The sequence below is a fragment of the Pleurodeles waltl genome, chromosome 6 (assembly GCF_031143425.1).
Source record: "Pleurodeles waltl isolate 20211129_DDA chromosome 6, aPleWal1.hap1.20221129, whole genome shotgun sequence".
Lineage (NCBI taxonomy): Eukaryota > Metazoa > Chordata > Amphibia > Caudata > Salamandridae > Pleurodeles > Pleurodeles waltl.
The window spans coordinates 1,096,500,545-1,096,520,602 of NC_090445.1; the positions used below are offsets into that span (position 1 = coordinate 1,096,500,545).

The window sequence follows — 20,058 nt, forward strand, 5'->3', positions numbered from 1 at the left end:
TGCTCTGTTTGTATGCTAAAATAATTTCAAGAAAACGTTTTTGTCACTTTCAGATGCGAAATATGGTACTAAGTTTCAGGTAACCATATTGTTCCTTTTGTATCACGTAAGTAAAACGAACACATTATTTTGCTCCATTTATTACTTTATGAGCAGTAAATAGGGAGAAAAGGATTGCCTTGAATATTACATCAGTGCAAATTTTCAGTGACATAACTGTGTTGTTATTTGTACTCAGCAACCGATAATGTTTGCATTCATCCAGGACTGACATTTTCATCCAGTTCAGACAGTATAAACCTGTGATCTTTAGGCTACTTGTAGATCTTTGCAGCAGACAGTCATTGCACTGTCATTTTGTAGTGGCTCAAAGCGAATACAAAAGGATTTAATTCAGAAACAACATCACAAGCAACCAACAAAGTCAATAAGTTTGATCTCTTTGTAACGTCTGAGGTATTCGAAGATGTCCTTCCACACCAAATTCTGCACAAGTGCTAATTTATTGCAAGACCACCAAAATACTTTAAATTCTGTTCTGTAACCACCACAGATAAATACAAAAGTGAGAAAACCCACATGAAACGCCAGAAATCTATAATGGGTTCTTGTTTTGCAGGGTGGCTGGGTGCAGGGCAAATTTGCCAAAACACAAATATCCTGTCCTACAGTGCTGAATGGCAATCCTCAGTGTGAGGCCTAAGTGTGCGTGTTCAGGGACCAGTCCAAATAGTGTTTTTTGGACCCAGTTGTATTTATGTGGTAAGGCCCTAGACATCGGTCCGAAACTGGAGTCTGTTCCTCAGTGTGGGCCCAGTCATGACTGTGACATTGCAGCCCTGCAGCCCTGTCCTTAGTGTGAGATAGCAGCCTATGTATCAATGTGAGAATGAAGTGCAGACCTTTGTGTTATTAATAGGGGAGTCGAGTCCTCAGTGAGATTGTAGCCCATTTGTGAGTGAGATTACAGGCAAGGTCTTAGTGCGAGATTGGCATCTAGTAATTAGAGTGAGATCTGACTGTGATGTAAGTGAATGACTATCTTCATTCATTAATGCTTACATGAATGCATGAAGTGACATACAGTTGTGTGAAATGCCCTGCCTCAAGGTGCTTTTTTTCTGAAAACAACACAACAGAGGTTCACAAATGTAATTTTTAGGTGTAGGTTAGAATGAGAGCTGCCCAGTGGATTACCTCTGGGAGTGTGTGCAATATCCAGATTCTCTTGAATTCAAATTGTCTGGGTTTTTTTCTTTAGTAACCTCGTGCTCTTGGGGTTTGAAGTATTGATTGGTTGAAGGTTACCCATGGGTTTTTATTTTACTGCTGGTTAATTTAGGGGCTTTTCGTTGCATTCATTCAGGGTTGACTTGAGACAGAGGAGTGTCTTGATTGAATGTTTGTACAGTGGGGGCCGTAACACCTACTACTCCCGGTAGGGCATTTTGGGTCTATTAGAGGTGTGTGATTTTTTATTTTGGCAGGCTAGGGAACAGTGAGTTGACCTAGGCCAAGGAGGGCTTATTTGTTTCTCGTCACTTGCATTAGGCTGCCCACCTGTTGCCAGATGGAGGGAAAGCTGCACTTTAGTACATGTAGTGATGAGGTGTTCTGAACACTGGTCCAAGCTGGACGTTTGAGTAAGGCTCCCAGTTTTCAATTTTTACTGACTTTTATAGCTAAATACAGACAGAAAACAATGTGTTTCCTGCCTGTATTTATTTTTTAAAAGCTGAATAATACTGAAAATGTTGCCTCTTGTGATTGTCACTTCATGCAATCCATGAAAGCCTTGCAGATAGCATGAGGAGTTAAAAAAACCATGATGAGAATTCCTGAAATACAGGAATATGTTAACAGAAATGTGTATTATTACGCTAATATGCAACTGTCGGTGTATTCTTTTGCTATATGTGGCTGCTTTATTTGCTAAATTGAAAGAGGCATCCACATATGAGTGCATATCTAAGAATTAAATATATGTGGAAATATACTGTTTATGGCTCAGTTTATTCTCAAAACAAAAAAAATTGATAAATACCAATGAGATGGCCAAAAATAGATATGGAAAAATACAGATGGAAATGTTAAAAAAAGAAATACCGTGAAAGCTTGAGCCCTACTTTTGAGTCAACATTGAATCTTAAACTTTTGACAGTTACCTACATTTAGTGGCCAGCCATCTGCAGTGTTAATGGGGTGGAGAAATATCTATAATTTTTCCTGGGCAATGAAGGTCTAAATCACAGTACATGAGGTTCTGAAGACATACTCCAATAACTGTTACCATTTTGACCTAAAATGAAAATTTTTTCATTGCTCGGTCAGAATTTTGATATCAGTGCCCAGGCAATTTTGTCATTCTGTAATCACTCTTAAGTGTTGCAAAGACACACACCACACATTTCTAATAACCTGCTGAATTCAGAAAATGTGTTTCTTTAATAAATGCAACAGAAATGACATTGTTAGCAACTGTGTTTTATTTAAGTCGCATGAAAGATCATATGGGTGCAGACGCAATCATACTTTTAAAGTGAAAAGTTGTTTTCTTTTCTCAACTGCACTATACATATAAACATATGTACTTTTGTTTAGACACGTTTACAAAATTGAGCTGTAGCCACAAACTGTATGTGTGCAGCGTCCCGCAATCCACATGGATTAAGTGTTTATTTATAATACAACTACAAATAAAAACAAGGAAGCAGTAGTGATGGCCCATTTTAAAAGGCAGACTAATCCAAAAAACGGTAACATTAACGTGTGCCAGTCATTTTGGCTCCTATTAGCACTCCGTTTGCACTTAACTGCATGAAAATGAAAATATTACCATGATAATTTAAAGAATGTAAAATTGAGTCGCACTTGAAGTGGACAATTTTGGGATTCCTGTATTAGCAAACTGAGACTGCACGTGTATGATTGGTGGGACCAACTCATCAGGAACAAAAGAGGCCGGGGAACCTACTGAAAAATGCATGAGAGACCTGATATCCCTCTAAATCAAACACACATACTTGTGACAAGCTGATGAACAAAGATCTCTGCCTTTGACTTTTGCTTACATTTTAAGTTGTTGATGTTTATATAACACATTGATCCTTTAGGATTTGTTCTGGGATTAATTGGTGCGCCATCTTTGAGAATACAATTGGTTACTAATGTCAAAGTTGCATTGGAAATATTTGATTTCCGTTTGTGTAAGTTAACCACCCCCTGCAGGCTGCTGCAGAATTTGGGGCTGGGCTGTGGCAGAAATCCGGGGACCATCTTGGAGCCCTCATTAACACAAAATACTAGGGCAAGAAGTAGAGATAAGTATGAAATAGTGTTTAATGGTTCTAGAATCCATGCACATAAAATCATATGCTGGCAGTTTCAGCAGAGAGGCCACTTTCTGAATGAGCACGGAACCAGAAGTATCCACTTTCATGACTTGACAGCTGTGGTGCACAGCTGAAGGCAGCAGGAAATCTTGCACTGCTGAGAATGGCACTATCAATCCAGCAACTTTCACAAGCTAAATGTCACACAAGTACCTAAAGGTTACTTAGCTTGCACTATGTGCTTTAACAAAAAAAACTCGCACAGTTTTTGACACTGCAACCTACTGGGTGACACTTTGGGTAGATCAGTACATGTGCTCTATACCTATTCCCTCGTGCAAAAAACACACAATTAGGCGCATTTTCAAATTCTCTATTTTTATTTTTGGAATACATCTCTATTCTTTCTGGATTGTTTTCTGGGCATGTTTCCTAGAAGAGGTATCAATAACTCTTTTTGCTCTGCTGTCTTTGCTTGTCCGACTGTTTTTAGTGTGTCTTTGTTTTATTGATCACTTGTGAAGATGTGTGAAAATTGTAAACCTGCTTTAAATACATATATGTTCTCAGCGTGTACGCAGGTTGTTTTATAGAACCCGTGTGCAATGGGCATATTCAGGCGCTGTACTGGTCCTGTAAACTGAATTAGGTCTTCGTAGAGGTCACGATAAGTTTTTAAAAAAACAATCCAGCTTTCAACTCTACCACCGAAAACTCACTCTATACTCACCAGCAGAAATATTTCAAAATGTATATTGAATTCAGAAAAACTCTGCTATCTTAATTAGTATCGTTTTGGCATTAACCACATACACACCCGGTTCACTGCGCTTTAAAGTTGCTTTTTATCTCTTCTTTTCTACAGTCACCCTGGGTCTTTACATTCCAAGGAGGACTTATTCGGAGACTGTATATATGGATCAGCCTGCTGGCAGCCCTCTCCTGTACATCCGTGCCCTGCGCGAGGTGCCCACGGAAGTGCCACACTTTCTGCTGTGCCAGAACCGCTTTATACCCAGCGACTGGTTCCAGATTGGAGAACGAACCGGAATCCTCTCCCTCAACAGGAGCCTAGATTGGAGAGAGTTTTATTCTCTGAGTGAGTGCTTTCCTTCAGTGCTGGTCCTAGACTGCCATCTTGTGGCAAGTAGCCGGCATTGAAGCTTAATGAATGCAACGAATGAGCAAGCAAAACCTTTTTTGTCGTGATCACTAAATTAAATGCTCGTTTCCACTTGTCAGTTTTACCACCCGCTTTTGTATATCAGAGAGTGAAGTCGCGTTTTAGTGGAAAAGCAGTGGCAGCTTCTCCTCTGTGGCGGAGGAGCATCAGAACCCCGCCAGACAGCAACCGCTTCAAATCCTTTAACAATGAATGTTAATGAACTAAGGCCCGTATTTATACTTTTTGCCGCAAACCAGCGCCGGCGTTGGTTTGCGTCAAAAAATTTACCGCCGGCTAATGTCATTCCTACGCACCATGCGGGCACCTTATTTAAGGATTGACGTTAGCCGGCGCTGCGGGCTGTTCAGAGTAAAAAAAATGACTCAAACCAGGCAGCGCCGGCGTAGGGGAAAATGGGGGTTGTGCGTCAAAAAATGGTGCAAGTCAGGTTTGAGTAAAAAATCATGGCTCAAACCGGTCTCGCGCCATTTTCTGATGCACAACCCCCATTGAAATGACTCCTTTCTTAGCAAAGACAGGGGTCATGCCCCCTTGCCCAATGGCCATGCCCAGGGGACTTATGTCCCCTGGGCATGGTCATTGGGCACAGTGGCATGTAGGGGGCCCAAATTAGGCCCCCCTATGCCACTTAAAAAAATTAAAAAATAATACCTCAACTTCCCTGTACATACCTGGGATGGGTCCCCCCATCCATGGGTGTCCTCCTGAGGTGGGCAAGGGTGGCAGGGGGTGTCCCTGGGGGCAGGAAAGGGCACCTCTAGACTGCTTCCATGGTCATAGACCATGGAAGTGAGCCCATAGGTCCCTTAACGCCTGCCCTCACCCAGGCATTAAAAAACAGCGCACATCAGGCTGTGCGCCGTTTTTTAAGACCGGCCCCCTCCTGTGCGTCAAAATGACGTGGGGGTATAAATAAGTTGCACAGGCCTTAAAGTCATTTTTTGGATGGGAACGCCTACCTTGCATGTCATTAACGCAAGGCGGTTTCCCGCATCCAAAAAATGACGCACACAGAGGTTTTTTTACGTCCGCGGGGTCGGGCGTCATAGTTTAAATATGGGGTAAGGTTTGCCCGAATGTGCGTCAAAATGTTTGACGCACATTCGGCTCAAACAGAGTATAACTATGCCCCTAAGTTTATTATACTCATTGTTAAAGGGAAGGGACACTGCGGATGACAGGGACGAGGGGCGTGCACTGTGCACTCCCCTCAGTGCGCATGTGTGTTTGGCCGGCTGTCTCGGGTGGGCCAAACACACATGCGCAGTAGGCTCTCTCCAGTCTGGCACACTGCTGCCAGGCTTGAGGGAGCTGGCACAGGCTCCCAGTCTTCCTGTGGGCACCGTGGCTGGGCGCACCCAGCCAATCTTAACGCTGCTCTGAGCAGCGTCAGGACTGGCCACAGAGCAAGGTGGGAGCCTGTGCCTGAAGCCTGCTGAGGAGACAGCGGATCGGAAGCGGAAAACAGCACACAGGTACGTTTATTTTGTTTTTAAAATTTTTTAATTAATATTTTCCCCACCCCTGCATCCCCCATCCTCCACCACGCACCGCCCCGCCCCCTATAACACCTTCGAGCCGCGATTGTGAAAGAGGTGTAACGAACCTCGTTAAACATAACAATCTGTTGTACAGTGTGATTCTGGGCCTAGCACCCCAAACTCCATGAACATACGGGAAAGTGCTGACCGTTGGGATATGTTTGCTGAGTTCATTTACAAAGGGGCGACTGCCAATGGTCACCCCTAATGCTTCTATTCTCAGAACTGTGATAGATCAGATTAGGGTGAATCATGTCAGTTCAGGCAGAGGCATGTTTAAAATATTTCATGAATTTAGGGGCTTTAACCATCTTCCAAGTGACAGTGTAAGTTTAATAAAAACATTGAGTCCCAGACAGTGCTTGCCCATAAAGACAAAACATTTCAAATGTATTGGCTCTGAATAGGTTTGTGTTTGGTTCGCATGTATTCATCCATGTATTGGAAACGATTAGAAATATTTAGCTTGTCAGTATTTTAAGATTGAATAAAGATGCTACTGAAAGGCAGTGTAGCATCATAATAGTGTAGCATGTGCTATTTACATAACTTTATTCACTATCCGGGGACCGGATTGTGTATCTTCTGCCTTCTTGTTGCATAATTTTCATGGTCTCCTAATTGGTACTCATTCTGGGGTTTAACTTTTCTTCAGAATACGGCATTCACTGAGAGCTCCAACTTCCGCGCTCATGGAAGAATGGATTTTCTTATGACCAATGAATCATAATGACTAACTTGATTTCCCTGGGATTACTTAGCAGCCTATTTGCTGTGCAAGCTATAAACACTACATTAAGAAGGGGATCACAATGCTTTCATTAATGTATGTAACTCGTATTAATTTAATGTACCACAAACAACTGGAGTAAATGCATAGGCTGGTTTCTTTGAGAGCACAAAACTAATCCCAGTAACCAACAACTACTGCATTGACTGCTAAACTTGGTTTCCATAGCAGTATGCTACTCTCCAAAAGCGTTTCAATACCTCCTCAGGGGTAATGAGCATTATATAAATTCAATTGTTATGCTAAGTTTCAAGATTTTTAAAAAGTGAGAATGATCCTGCAAGTTAGATTTTAGGCTGACCGCAATGTTGATTTGGTCATAGTCTACCATCTTGTGGCTACATTGAGAACTGCACCAATCTTCTTTGTTTTGCCAGTCTAAAACAGGATTCATTCTTAATCTTGGGTACACTTACTAAGTGGGTTGCAACTGTTTAGAAAACTGAATAGCATTAACAAGTTGACACCTTGAATTATAGGAGCAGCACAAGTAGAGCAGAGTCTAATGTGAATGATTGGTGGACTCATTTGAAGCATTGGTTTGCACCAACAAAGAAACAGCATGAATTAAGAGAAATATAGACAAAGTGAGATGTTGGAGTATAGTATATTGCTTCATCTTATAAAACCACATTTTGAAAAGCTCCAAACATTAAAATTCAAATCACAATTTTTGTATTTTTTAGTTTGCTCATTAAATAAAATATTTTATTTGTTTATTGGTGTGGTGTATATTTGTTTCTGTAATTTTAAGTATTGCCTTGCAATTCAAACCATAAAAGGTATAAGCCAGGCCACGAGTCTTCCAGTAGTGATTCAGTGGAGATCTGCAGAAGTCAAAATGTAAAGAACCGTTGTTTGCAGACATTATCACATTGTGCTTAATCTTATTTAACACATTTCTGCCATTTAAAAAATAAAAATACATGTAATTTTCTCCCCTCCGCAGCTCCTGGAAATACACCTATGATGACAAAATTCAAAGTGATCGTCTTGCCCAGGCCTTTCCAAGACACAGACTGTACTCTGGAAGCTTCTGCTACAGTTTACCTAACCATCAAGAATGCCACGATGCCCACCTGCAGCTCTCTGATACCGGAAGACCTCTGCTTCACCAAAACAGACCTCTCCTTCACCATAAAGGAGAACCGCCCACCCACCACGTTCCATAGATTCCAGTTGCTTCCCATACAGTACCAGTGCCAGAATGTCAGTCTGTCCTACAGGCTTTTGATAAGTAGGCAACATTTTTATAGATCAATTTTTAATATATGTGTTCGTGTAATGTAGTGGCGTGCCCCATTGTGTTGTGTTACAATGTCCTATGATAGATTATGTTTTTTTTTTTAAAGGAAGAACTCCAATACCTTCACTGGACAAATTAACGAGCTGCAACAATGGCAGTGTGAATCTGTAATCTTGCTAAGATATTTGTATTTATTTCTAAGTTTTGACTGTTGTAATAAAATTACAGTTGAGAAAGACACTTTGGAGAAATCTTCTTAATACTCAGATAGAAAATCTGTTGTGGAAGTGAAAAAGTTAGAGGAAACGACTGGACAGAGAAAAGTATTGGCACGGCCACTGGAAATGTGTGGTAAGGGAAGGCCAAGTTATGCTTAACGTTCACAAGGTTATTCAGAAGGAAAAGACAAATTATGCCGCATAAGCAGAACGTTTTGTGCAGTATCGTTTTGCTATGTTGTAATTTTAAAATGCAGTGGGATTGTCCAAGCACAAGTATCACATCTTTTATATTGGTTCAGCCCCTGAATACAACAATCAGCTACTGAAAGGCGACCAATTTATCTTTGCAAAGGATCTGTCACTTCCAAGCAGAAAGTGCAGCACTTGCAATAACTTTTGATATGTTTGAGCTAAAAACATTTTTTTGCAGTCTGAAAATTATGCAGCAACTGTGAATTATATGGCAAGTGCAATAAATCTATAATTATGTGGAAAACACAGCAGCTGCATAATAATACCAATCCAGTGACCATGTGGAATGTCTGGAAAGCCCATGGCAGAAGATTAATTCTGGTCGCACTGCATAGTAGAAAGGACCTTGTAGACAGGGCTACTGGAATTATGCAATTCTGTGGCCGCACTGGTTTAAACATGCCTATGGATTGGCTTCATTGCCAGATAGTTCATCATCTGTTGCATTCACCATGTATTTCATGATCTGCTGCATAATTTGCAGATTTTAATGAAAAAGATTGTTTCTACATGAAACAGATCAAATGCAGAGACTCTTGTTGATGCTTTGGACACCTTCATTCACAATGTTAAGCAGAGTAAAAATTAGAAAATAGATCAGTTATAATATCATTACATCACATCATGTGCCTTTTCTTGCAGCCTAATTTAGACAGCCCTGCGCATAATTTGTTCCTCCCTTTTCACATAATTCCAGCGGTCCTGTTTATAGGGGATAGCTGTTCATCCTCACTGGCCTAAACCTTCGAAAAACTAACGGGAGAGGACTAAGGCCCATATTTATACTTTTTAGCACTGCATTTGCGCCACTTTTTGACGCAAAAGTGGCGCAAACTTACAAATAACAAATGTAAGTTTGCACTGCTTTTGCGTAAAAAAATCACACAAATGTGGCACTAAAAAAAGTATAACTATGGGCCTAAATGTCACTATGTTAAATCAGTCTCCCAGGAGATCGGCCTTCGAGTGTGGCTGGCTAGGAGTGTGATGACTGAGACACACCTTGAAAACACAGACATTTGTAAAAGCATACCTTTGGTGAAGGAACCCTCACCCAACACAGTGCAAACCTTGTTTTATATTTTTTTCTTTTTAAGCATCAAAAAACTCCTGGGAACATCCTGTGTCTCCTGTGAGTGCCTTCTTAGGAGGTGTCTTCGGATCTAAACCATGTTTTACAGGAGATTGTCTACGTTTTTTAGAATTTTGTCTACAAAAGCTGCACTGGCTGAATGCAAATTAGTTCAGGTTAGTCCTGACCCTCTTCATTGGGGCTGGAAAGCACAGTTGAGTGGTGTTTCTGATTTTCTTTTGTAGTGGATCTTATGATGTTTTGCATCTTCCAAGAAGTTGTCACATATCATATATTGCACCAGGTCATTTGGTCCACAAAGTCTGATCTTTTTCCTAATGTTTTCAAAGCAATAGTTCTAACTTCTGCGCACTGTAACAGAATATGCCAGCGAAGCTTTCGAGTTGGCCATATTGGTAGACTTCGGCTACTTTGGGATTTTTCACTGGCTTCAGCTTGTTATGGTCAATTTGGTGAATTCGAGTCTTAACAATCAAGCATTATTCGCAGTTGCAGACGGGACTGAATTAGAGCTTTTAAAACTAAAATTTTGGCCAATGGCTGCCCTCTTTGGACTAAGTACGCATTCTTAAGACTTGGAGTCCCATTATAGGGAGGCTGTTAGTTCCTTTGCACCTGATAACATGAGTTACCCGCTACACTGGCTTGGAATTACAAGTATCATGGTAGCCTGCAGCTCACAAGTCGTTCACTCGCACATTTCATCTGCTAAAAGCTCGAATAATGTCTGGGAGGAAAAAAGGCCTCCAAAGTAGGAATAACCTTAAGGGATGCCCCTACCGCATGGAAAATCTTGTATTAACTGGAATATTTCACAAGTACCTATTCAAGGCCTACCTATTCAAGGCCTGTCGATTTATAACAAATTGTTGTGAACATTGTGCTCCAAAATGCACTGTTTGTCACATATTTACCTCAAGTGTTTTTTCAGGGGAGACTCCCACAGTTACCAAATAGAGAAAGTATGGCTATCTAGCTATTTAACATTTGAAGCATTTATATATGCCCCACCACTTTCAAAAGTCAGCAGCCAACACTGATGAGATCAGGAAATTGTTTACATTAGCCACTAAGAAGGAGTGTTGCTTTGAAGTAGATTCCACTTTAGAATATCTAAGAGACAGCACTTTCCATTCTTCAGGCATGGATGTTACACGAAGAAGACATGTTCTTTGTAATCATTGACAGGTATCATGTAGACCCAGATGACGTCTGTCCCTGTTTTTGTTCTTCTAGCAATTGAGAAATGAGTGCTAATTATGCCCACTTACGATTTGCACATGCGCTTTTAGCTAGTGCCGAGTGAGAATGCAATGTGAGATAAATACAAGTAATCTACTCAAAATAGGTGCACATATGTATTTTTCACCATTTGTTTGCTAAAAATTGCCCTTAGTAATGTTCTATCACATATTTGTGTGTTATTCACAACGAGTGACTATTATTTTTGTCGTAGTTGTTAATGTGCACCTCTAGTAAAGTGATTGTCAGAAGTATAGCACTGACATTCAGATAAAAGTTTTACCCCAATGCAGCAGAATCCTATGAGTGACATGTTGACCTGCGCGCCCGAGAGTAGGCCTGAGTAAACATCTCAAAGGTTGGTTTGCTTTTTCTCCTATGCTACTAAATCAATGGCAATTGTTGAGCCAAGGCACATTAAAACAATGCTTTAAATAACATTTTCTGTAAATTAAGCAAGCCCTATTCATATAACCCGAATTGATCCATGGACAACTTTTGCCTTGTGCTTGTCGGGGTCACTTCTATGGTAAATTCATACATTTTGAGTTGAGTGGAATTAATTGAAGCTGACTCTGGACAAGGTTTGTGAGATGATTTTATAGCCAGGAAGTCGATTATGGTGAGCTCTGAAATGGCTATTTGTCACTGGTAAATAAAACTAGATTCCAGTTTTTTGTGCAAACCAGGATACCGGAACTTTTGAGTTTCACTTCAAGAAGGCTGTGGCTAATATAGGCATTTTACTGTGTTTGACATTGCGACCCCATTCCTTTATATCAACATGCATTCTGCATGAAGCTGCTCACTGAAGGAAGTCCAGGTTCAGTAGAACGAGGCTGCTTCCTGGGAGTGTGCCACTGGGATCCTCAAACACCTGACACTCATCCTCACTGACCTTCACCTTGACCTATGGCAGTCTCATATCCAGCCACACTGCCTTACCCAGTACTGCATGTTATGGAATTTGACTGCTGCTGATGGACTTTATATTGTGAAATTCTCGTGGTCACAGGGATCAATTCCCACAATGCCTTTCCAGCTCACCTCTCTCATTTGCTGTGCTTGGTGTCGAGAACCCTGCTATTGGAGGTAACAAACCTTAGCATAGTGTGTGATTCTGAAAGCTGTGCAAGATGGTGAATGAGTTCCCCAGTTTTTCAGGAGATCATGTCCATTGGTTGTTATGTTGCTGTATTTCTTCATTAGTGTGTGTCGAGCTGTAACCACAACAGCCACAAAGGGTGACAGGAATGGAAAAAATACAATGTGTTATTGCCCTTGTTTTCCGTCTCACTTGGTTCTGTTAACTTTCAGAGGAAGGGTTCCCATTTTCTTACAATGAGGAGACCTCGGAGGTCAGGGTGTCGCGTATTCTGGACCGGGAGCAGAGAGAAGTCTATGAGATGATGGTCAAGTGCACCGTACAAGAGGGTTCCAGAGAGACTGAGGTGGTCGAGCCCTTCCTTGTCAGCGTCTACGATGAGGACGACACCCCACCCTTCCTCCTCAATGGCACTGACACAGCAGAGGCCGTGGTGGAGTTCAGACGGAAAGAGGTAGCCTCACTCATTGATCTATGGTCAAAGTTGTTCAAGAGGGATAATGCGCAAGAAACTGTGTCCACCCAGAAGGCCACAGTTTAAAAAATCTGATGGTTGCTGAGTCAGTAATTGGTGCCAGAATATCGTTGTCAGAATATTGCCTGATATTACATTTACATAAATATTGTGACCTATAATTGTCTACAAAAGCATCCCCCATGGAAGTAAATAACAGAAAATCTACACAACATGGTAGTATTTTTGTAAATTACATTGAAGACAAAATATTTATGGCACACATTTGTATATGCAGTATTCTGACATACAGCCTGATTCAGACTTCCTTACTACGAAAGTTCATAAAATGAACTGTGCAATGACGACCCCTGTCATGTGTACAATTCATAGCATTTCCAACATACAATACACAAAAATATTGCAGAAAGGACACTTAAAACGCAGTGTTATTTTTAGCACTAGTAGCTGTAAGAAACGTTAGTATTTCTTATAAAACTAAAAAGTCTTAAAGTATAGAAATTCAGCCATAGACGCAAAAGGAAATAAAGTGACAACACCTCATACAATTTACATATTATGTGCAAATAGTAAACACTGGGTTGTAATGCAAACACTCCATTAGATATATCCTGAAAACATACACTTAAAACAATGTAACCAATTCAAATTCTAGCCTGAAGGGAAATACAGTGAATGTATTGTGTTACATTTGGAAAACATCTTGGGGCAAATTAATAGAACACGGGCCGGCATTTCATCATGTCATTGACTACCCATGTGTTTCCCCCCTGTCAGATTGCGATGGATCTAACCATTGGTAGCAGCAACACACTGGACCAAAGTAACAGTTGCCTAAGACGTAGTCCCACATGAGCACAAAAATAGCATCGTGTGTGCAGTGTTTCATCAGTGAATACAAACTGTACCCCTGTTGTTACACATAAGCAAACCACGTCTGGCTTGGGTGCTCTCCTTAGCTTCCGCAACAAATATCGAGAATTCTACCATATATCAGTCATGCCATAAAGATGTTGGACTAATTTTTGTGTGACATTGTGACATCGAGGTGATAGTTTCAGCAGCCAAACTGCCCACGATCCTTTCTGCTCAAGTTGGACAGCATTCTAATTGCATCTATGTAGCGCTTACTGCTCCTAAAGAGGCATTGAAACATTTTATGTGGGTATCATACTACTCTGGAACCCATATTAGGTGATTAATCGAATTATTGTTGGTTATTGGCATTGGTCATTTGCTCTTAAGAAACTGCTCAATGCATTCCTCCAATTGGTTTGTGGTAGATTAGATTAACAAGGGCTAGGTGTGATCATTAGTGTGAGTTCATGCAAATGGAAGGTGTGATGAGTAGACAGGCAAGAAGGGTTAGACATTGTTTGATTACAAGGTGATGGTTAAACAGAAGCAGAGTTTGTTATGTATGAGAAAAGGAATGGTCAGTTTGCAGAGTTACAGTAGCGAATGAGACAGACAGGCACAAAACAAATTAGGCTGCATTTATGGCCAGTAAGGCCTGCGGAGGAGGGAGAGGAAGGTGAGGGGTGTTCGATAGAAAAGAAGGAAAGCGATCAATCAATAACTTTCATTCAAGGTCAATCGTCATACATGGTTTTGGGAATATAGTTTATTGCACGTATCTGCCCGAGTCTTTTGCGAGAGCCGATAATAATGTTGTGCCAGAAGAAATCAATGTAACAATACATGAATGGTACTAATCACGTTACACGGATATATTTCTCAGTCTGGTGCTTATCAAAACTGCTCAATTTATTTTAATTGAAGTGTTATACAGTGAGACGCTCAGTAAAGGAAGCAGAATAAGCAATGTAGGTGTAAAGTCAATCTAAGACTTAATCGTATGAATGCGCAATTCTAATTTTGAAAGGACTCTTGCAGCTGATCCACGGACTCAAAACTAATAGCAATGTTGTTGTGTTTGTCTTATTGTTTGTAGTCTCCAGCTGGCAATAGTAGGCAGAAGCTGCCCCTACAGCAGTGGTCTCCAAATGTTTTAATGCCCCCCCACCCAGTTGAAAAATAAAAATCATTGGCTCACCCCCTCAGAATTTTTCACAATTGTTTTCTAAAGATGGTAATGTTTAAATATGTCTAGACCTATTTAAATGTTGCAGTTAAGTACTGTTATCTTTTTAAAAATGCAATAACATGTTTCTGCTTAAAACGAAGGCATGTTATCTGTATAATGCTTCTTTTGGCCAGAGCCTGGCGCCCCCTCTGGGATCACTTGAGGCCCCCTTGGGGAGGGAGGTGGTTGGGGGCGCTCTTCAGTTTGAAGACCTCTGCCCTAGAGGACCCGTCAAGTTGACAGTATCCACAGTGCCATCTTGTGGGCAAAAGTAGTAAATGCATTGTTTGCCACTTGCTATTGAAAATATAGTCTCTCCTTTTGAATCGTATTTCGTGTCATGCATCGATTATGTGAAATACGACACAATGCTGATGAAAAAGTAGGCAAAAGTATTTTAACATGAATTCGGTGACTAAAAATACGGTGTGTTGTAGAAACACCGAAATGCACTCATTAGACTTTTCATACGACTTTTTTCAGGAGAAGCATCGCAATGCTCTAGAAGAGGGGATAGGCACTGGCACCTTCCAAGTATTCTATGCAAAAATGAGATGCGTATATTCAATATAAGCTTGTACACCTTTAGGAGTATGACGACAAAAATAAGATGCTTTTAGTCAGCATAACCTAATTCTAGAACTCTTAAAAACATTTTGTTAATGGGAAGGCTCACGCTAATGGTGAATGTCACCTTAACATGAAGTGGCATTAACGGGCAAAAATGCTGTTTCAAATGTATATATTTTTGAATAAGATATAAAGATACATTAAAAACTTCTAATTGGCTGAAATCATTAGTTAACTAAGAGCAATGGCTAGATCTGTGTATCATAATAAGTTCTGCACAGACATGCTGGTAGATGTTCTGAGCAACCTTTCTACTACAGTGATCGTAGCAAAACCAAAGGAATAAGGGCAGTCTACTATCACCCCCGTTATAATTAGGAGGTTACTCGTAACAAGGTCCTAGGTGGGGTCTGTGATGTTTCAGCAGGGACGCAGAACTAGTGAGCAAGGGTATGTGTTGTCGATTCACAAGGATCACAAAATAGGCCACATCACCAAAATGAAAGTGGACTAACGAATTTAATAGGTAAAAAAAAGTCATCTATGTTTACAAATTGGGGCAGGTGTGAACTTGTAAAGACGATCTGTTTAAATGTTTTGCAAAGTATGTTAGGCTGCATGGATTTGAGCTTCCTGCGGGGAATGTTTGTTTTAATACCAGGGAAATCAACAGCAAAACCTAGCCCAGCAAACCATTAAATAGGCCAATGATCAGCAAATAAGCTCTGACACATCAGACCAGTCCATCGGGCACTACCTGATTGTCCTACAGGCCAGTCCAACCCTGGTGTATGTCTTCACTTACTTCACGCACATTTGCTTCCTTTTTTAAACTCGTATATCTTGTCCGTAGAATTCCTGTCCTAGCATCCAAGCACCTTCATTAATCAGATACCCAATTTGCAGTAACACTTTTTGGGAGGATTCGGTACATCTCTGGTGTTCAAACTCAAAGTGTGTACAACAGGGTAGTTTAAAGGACTGTCCAGAAGGGCAAGAAAGAGGACTCAACCTTCACCAGCCACTATGCCAGTTCCTGACATAAGCAACAGTATTTTGCCAACGTACTTAACAAAATATGTTCTGCAAATGAATTGCTGATCAGACTTGTAGTGTCTGAGATGTTAAATATGTTATGTCAGAAAACTAAAGATAAAAGTGGACATTGTCTATTATCAAATCTTATTTGATGGATGGATCACCAAAGTCTCTTTTTTCGCTATGGCTCCGTATATTGGTAATTATACACAGTAAATTGACTGGAAGAAAAAAAAACAAGCAACAGCATAATGTTTGGATTCTTCCTTCATGATGCCATCTTCTGATTTCACTTAACAGTATATATTAGTTGGTGAATGCTTTTCCTGGGGCACATACCTCAATCCCCTTTGTAAAGTTTTGGCTGGTTAAGAATATTTAAACTGTGACATAAAAATTGTCAGAATGACCTACATCATTTTGGAGGGCACTTTCAAATTATTTTAAATGATAAGATTTGGGATTAAAAGCGCTTTAAGTCCACTCTCTATCAGGCTACCTTATGCCCAGCGTAAAGCTTGCAATTTCATTGCACCATCGCTCTGAGAACCCATAGTCGGAGTCTGTTGAAAAAGTTAATAGACTGTTAGTTCCTTTGTAGGTAGTTTTGTAATTTACAATGCAAAGATTTTCAAAAAAGGCATCCTTTTTAGTATGTGCTCAGGTGTTAGCAATAGTTAAGTAGGTCTGAGTTTGTATGTTTTATGAGCAGAGCAAGAATGTGAATGTTACTGTATGGGAAAGAAGGGAATGGCAGCCATTTTCTAAACAAAGCTTGCTCTCAGCCCTCACATCGCTATAAAAATGCATTTAGTACAGGAGGGCCAAACTTATACTCCACATAGAGCATTCATGGATTTTGCCAAAATAAACATTCTGATACATGTAGAACAATTATCTAATTACAGAGGACTTGGTACACGACCTATTATTCATCATGTCTCTGTCATAGCTACATTTGAAAGAACCTAACTGTCGGTAAACTTTTCCTTGATGGACCATCCGCCTCTACCCTCCTTGCTGCCAGGGGTTGAGATATTGCCTCACTTTCCCTGAAAGTTGACCATGGTCTTTGCTCTCTTGCAGGGAACGGTCTTGGCTTCGCTGACAGTTTGCGATGCTGACACCACCACGGCCGTAGCTCTGGACAAAGGCAAGAAGTACACTGGAATCATCAACAGCACCGACCCGTGGATCAGTGAAGCTTTCCGTGTGGAGTACACCTTCCAAGAAACAAAATTCAGCCCAAATGGCAGCCTGGTCCGTGGCACCCTGCATGAGTACAGTAAGAACTTTACTTTTTGTCTTCAACGAAACCAAGACCTTCATTTGTTGAAAAAAAAGAAAAAGTGCAGAGGTTCAATTTTTCTTTTTAGGAGGCTACCTCTGGTGCTACCAAATGTCAGGGCCACCATACACCATGGTGCCCAGGCTTTCTTCCACCTCATACCTCTTTCATACACCATCCTGCAGTTCCTTCCTAATTATCTCACTCTTGCAGGTTATATCTTGTCCCTGCTTTATCCCTTTGTCAAATTTTTTTTTTTTACCTTACTCTTCATTTTCCCATTTTCTGCCTTTCCCTCTCTTACTCTGGTACAAAGTATGATGGTAGAAAATAAGTTCCAATCCCGAAAAATAACTTCCAGTGCCCACTACCGTCAGCCACTGACACAAATTAACCACTGCACAACAGTATTAAATAAATAAACTGGAAATAGGTCAAATAAAAGCTTAGCAACACAGGTTGCAAAGTTCCCACCCCAAAAGGAAGCTCAGTTGTTATTCCACTTGGCAATTTGCACAAGTGTACAACGCCTTTTAGAATTGTGAGAAGATTGATGCCAGAGCACGTGGGATACTTTAAAGTCCACAGTTAGCAAGAAACAAAATTAACACTAGCTGTTCCTCGTCGAACCAAAAAGAACCACCCACCACACCACAACTGATCTTGAACCAAACACTGACAATCCATATGTTGGTGCATTAGTGCCCCACAGTGGCCTTGACCCACAGCCACACATGATTGAAGACTTTATCCTATAACTATTTAGTTTGTTACACCTTTTACATAATAATCCATAAATAGTCCACTGGAAACCTATCTAGCCAAGTGTAATGCAAGATATAACATTAAAAGAAATTGTAGGAAATATTAAAATATGTTACACCTTTTACATAATAATCCATAAATATTCCACTGGAAACCTATCTAGCCAAGTGTATTGCAAGATATAACATTAAAAGAAATAGTAGGAAATAATTGTTTTGTTATAGTGAGGATAAACATGCAAACATAAACCATCCAAGGCAATATGACAATATATGTGTATGCTGCCAATTGTTATCTTGGCACTCTTGTCACCCACCACCTGGAGAGTTTATCTCAGTATCAAACCAACATTGGTAGGTGTGCTGGGTGGGTGTGCCAATTCTACACTGCCTCAAGTGTTCCGATCTCTAAAAACGATGCCACTTCAGACAGTTCTGTCAGCTAAAGACTGGCATCTCATGACCCTCAGATTGCATTGTATTGCAATAGTCACACCCTTTCTCACAACTCTGAGAGCATACCAACAGCAGCAGCAAATTGAACGTCATGTGTTCTCGATCCATGGATGTGTTTAAGTGAGTAAGTTACATGTAAAGTGGATGTCAAAACCAACACTGCAATGAAACAAAGCACACCTATGTATTTTAAACACATCGAGGCCTAAAATCACGTTGTTTAAGATTTAGGTGACCCCATCCCTGCTCAAAGGGCACTAAATTGAAACTACACCTAAAATTGGACTGCCCCATCACAAAACTCACCTAGGCCATAAAAATGCCAACTTACTATAGGATTATTCAAGCCTTGAATTTCTCTTCCAAAATCTTTTTCACTCAAACTTTAGTGTGTAACAAAGTAAATCCTCCTTGTTTTTGTAGACTTTGAAGTGTATTGTAAGGCCGATGGGTAAGGCGCAGTGTTTCCTTTTGGCAGAGCTTGTCCTGAAGAGAACTTTGGCAACCATGGAAAGTCGCTCGGTGAAAGTGGAAGTGCTGGTGAACGACACCGAGTACCAAGGCCCAGACGGTGTGGTCCGGCTCCACTTCGACGTGACGGTCCTCCCCGTCAGCATCCAGTTTCCGAATATGACATACCTGTTCACCCTAAACAGGAACGCAGACCGCTTCGCTCAGGTGAAGGCAGCCTCTGAATTTGGTCAAAGTCTTTATTGTATGTGAGTCTGCACTTGTTAAGAATGCGGCACTTTAATAAGTAACCACCTGCATCACACATTTCGGACAGAAAAGATAATGTCGCTGGGGCACATCTGCTTCCGTTTTTATTTATTTATAAAAATAGCAAATGTGGTCATCGTTCTGTAACTAGACAACGTCAGGGCCCATTCTGTAATATGATTCAGGCTCACAAATATACATTAAGAATAGTTGTCGATATTTGTTTTTGTTTTAATAGAGTTTGAAATGCTGGAGGGCGACAGATGCGCAGTGACATTAAATGCTTTGCCCAGGATCATCCTGCACAGCCAAGATTATACCCAAGATCTCTCCATTCCACCATCATAAAATTGACCCTCAGCCACTGGTCAGAGATCCAAAGAAAGCTAGCCACAGAGTAGAGCAGTTTAGTGCAGTCTTGGCCTGCGAAGCACCTTTTTATGTACTCCTTCCCTGCGTCAAGGGGCTGAGTGCAGTGTAGTACGCATGCCCCAGAACGTGAACCTTAATGGCGGCTGAATCAGCTCTGCCCCTTATTATGCACAGCAGAGAGTACAAAGATGGAGGTCTGGAACAGACTGCAGGCGCCCGCCTTTATATCTGCAATAACGTGCTGGCATTTTGGCTCCTGCCTTGAAATAGACAGGGTTCAC

General features: G+C 40.8%; 1 protein-coding gene across 1 annotated transcript in view; it reads left to right on the forward strand.

Annotated features, from left to right (window-relative positions):
• Positions 1-20,058, forward strand: part of RET (ret proto-oncogene) — a 192,597-nt gene that overhangs the window by 117,394 nt on the left and 55,145 nt on the right. Inside the window, exons 2-6 of the mRNA XM_069240197.1 lie at positions 4,198-4,431; positions 7,799-8,086; positions 12,221-12,462; positions 17,264-17,462; positions 19,164-19,363. Coding sequence (XP_069096298.1) covers positions 4,198-4,431; positions 7,799-8,086; positions 12,221-12,462; positions 17,264-17,462; positions 19,164-19,363 — 1,163 coding nt within the window. The remainder of the gene's footprint in view (positions 1-4,197; positions 4,432-7,798; positions 8,087-12,220; positions 12,463-17,263; positions 17,463-19,163; positions 19,364-20,058) is intronic.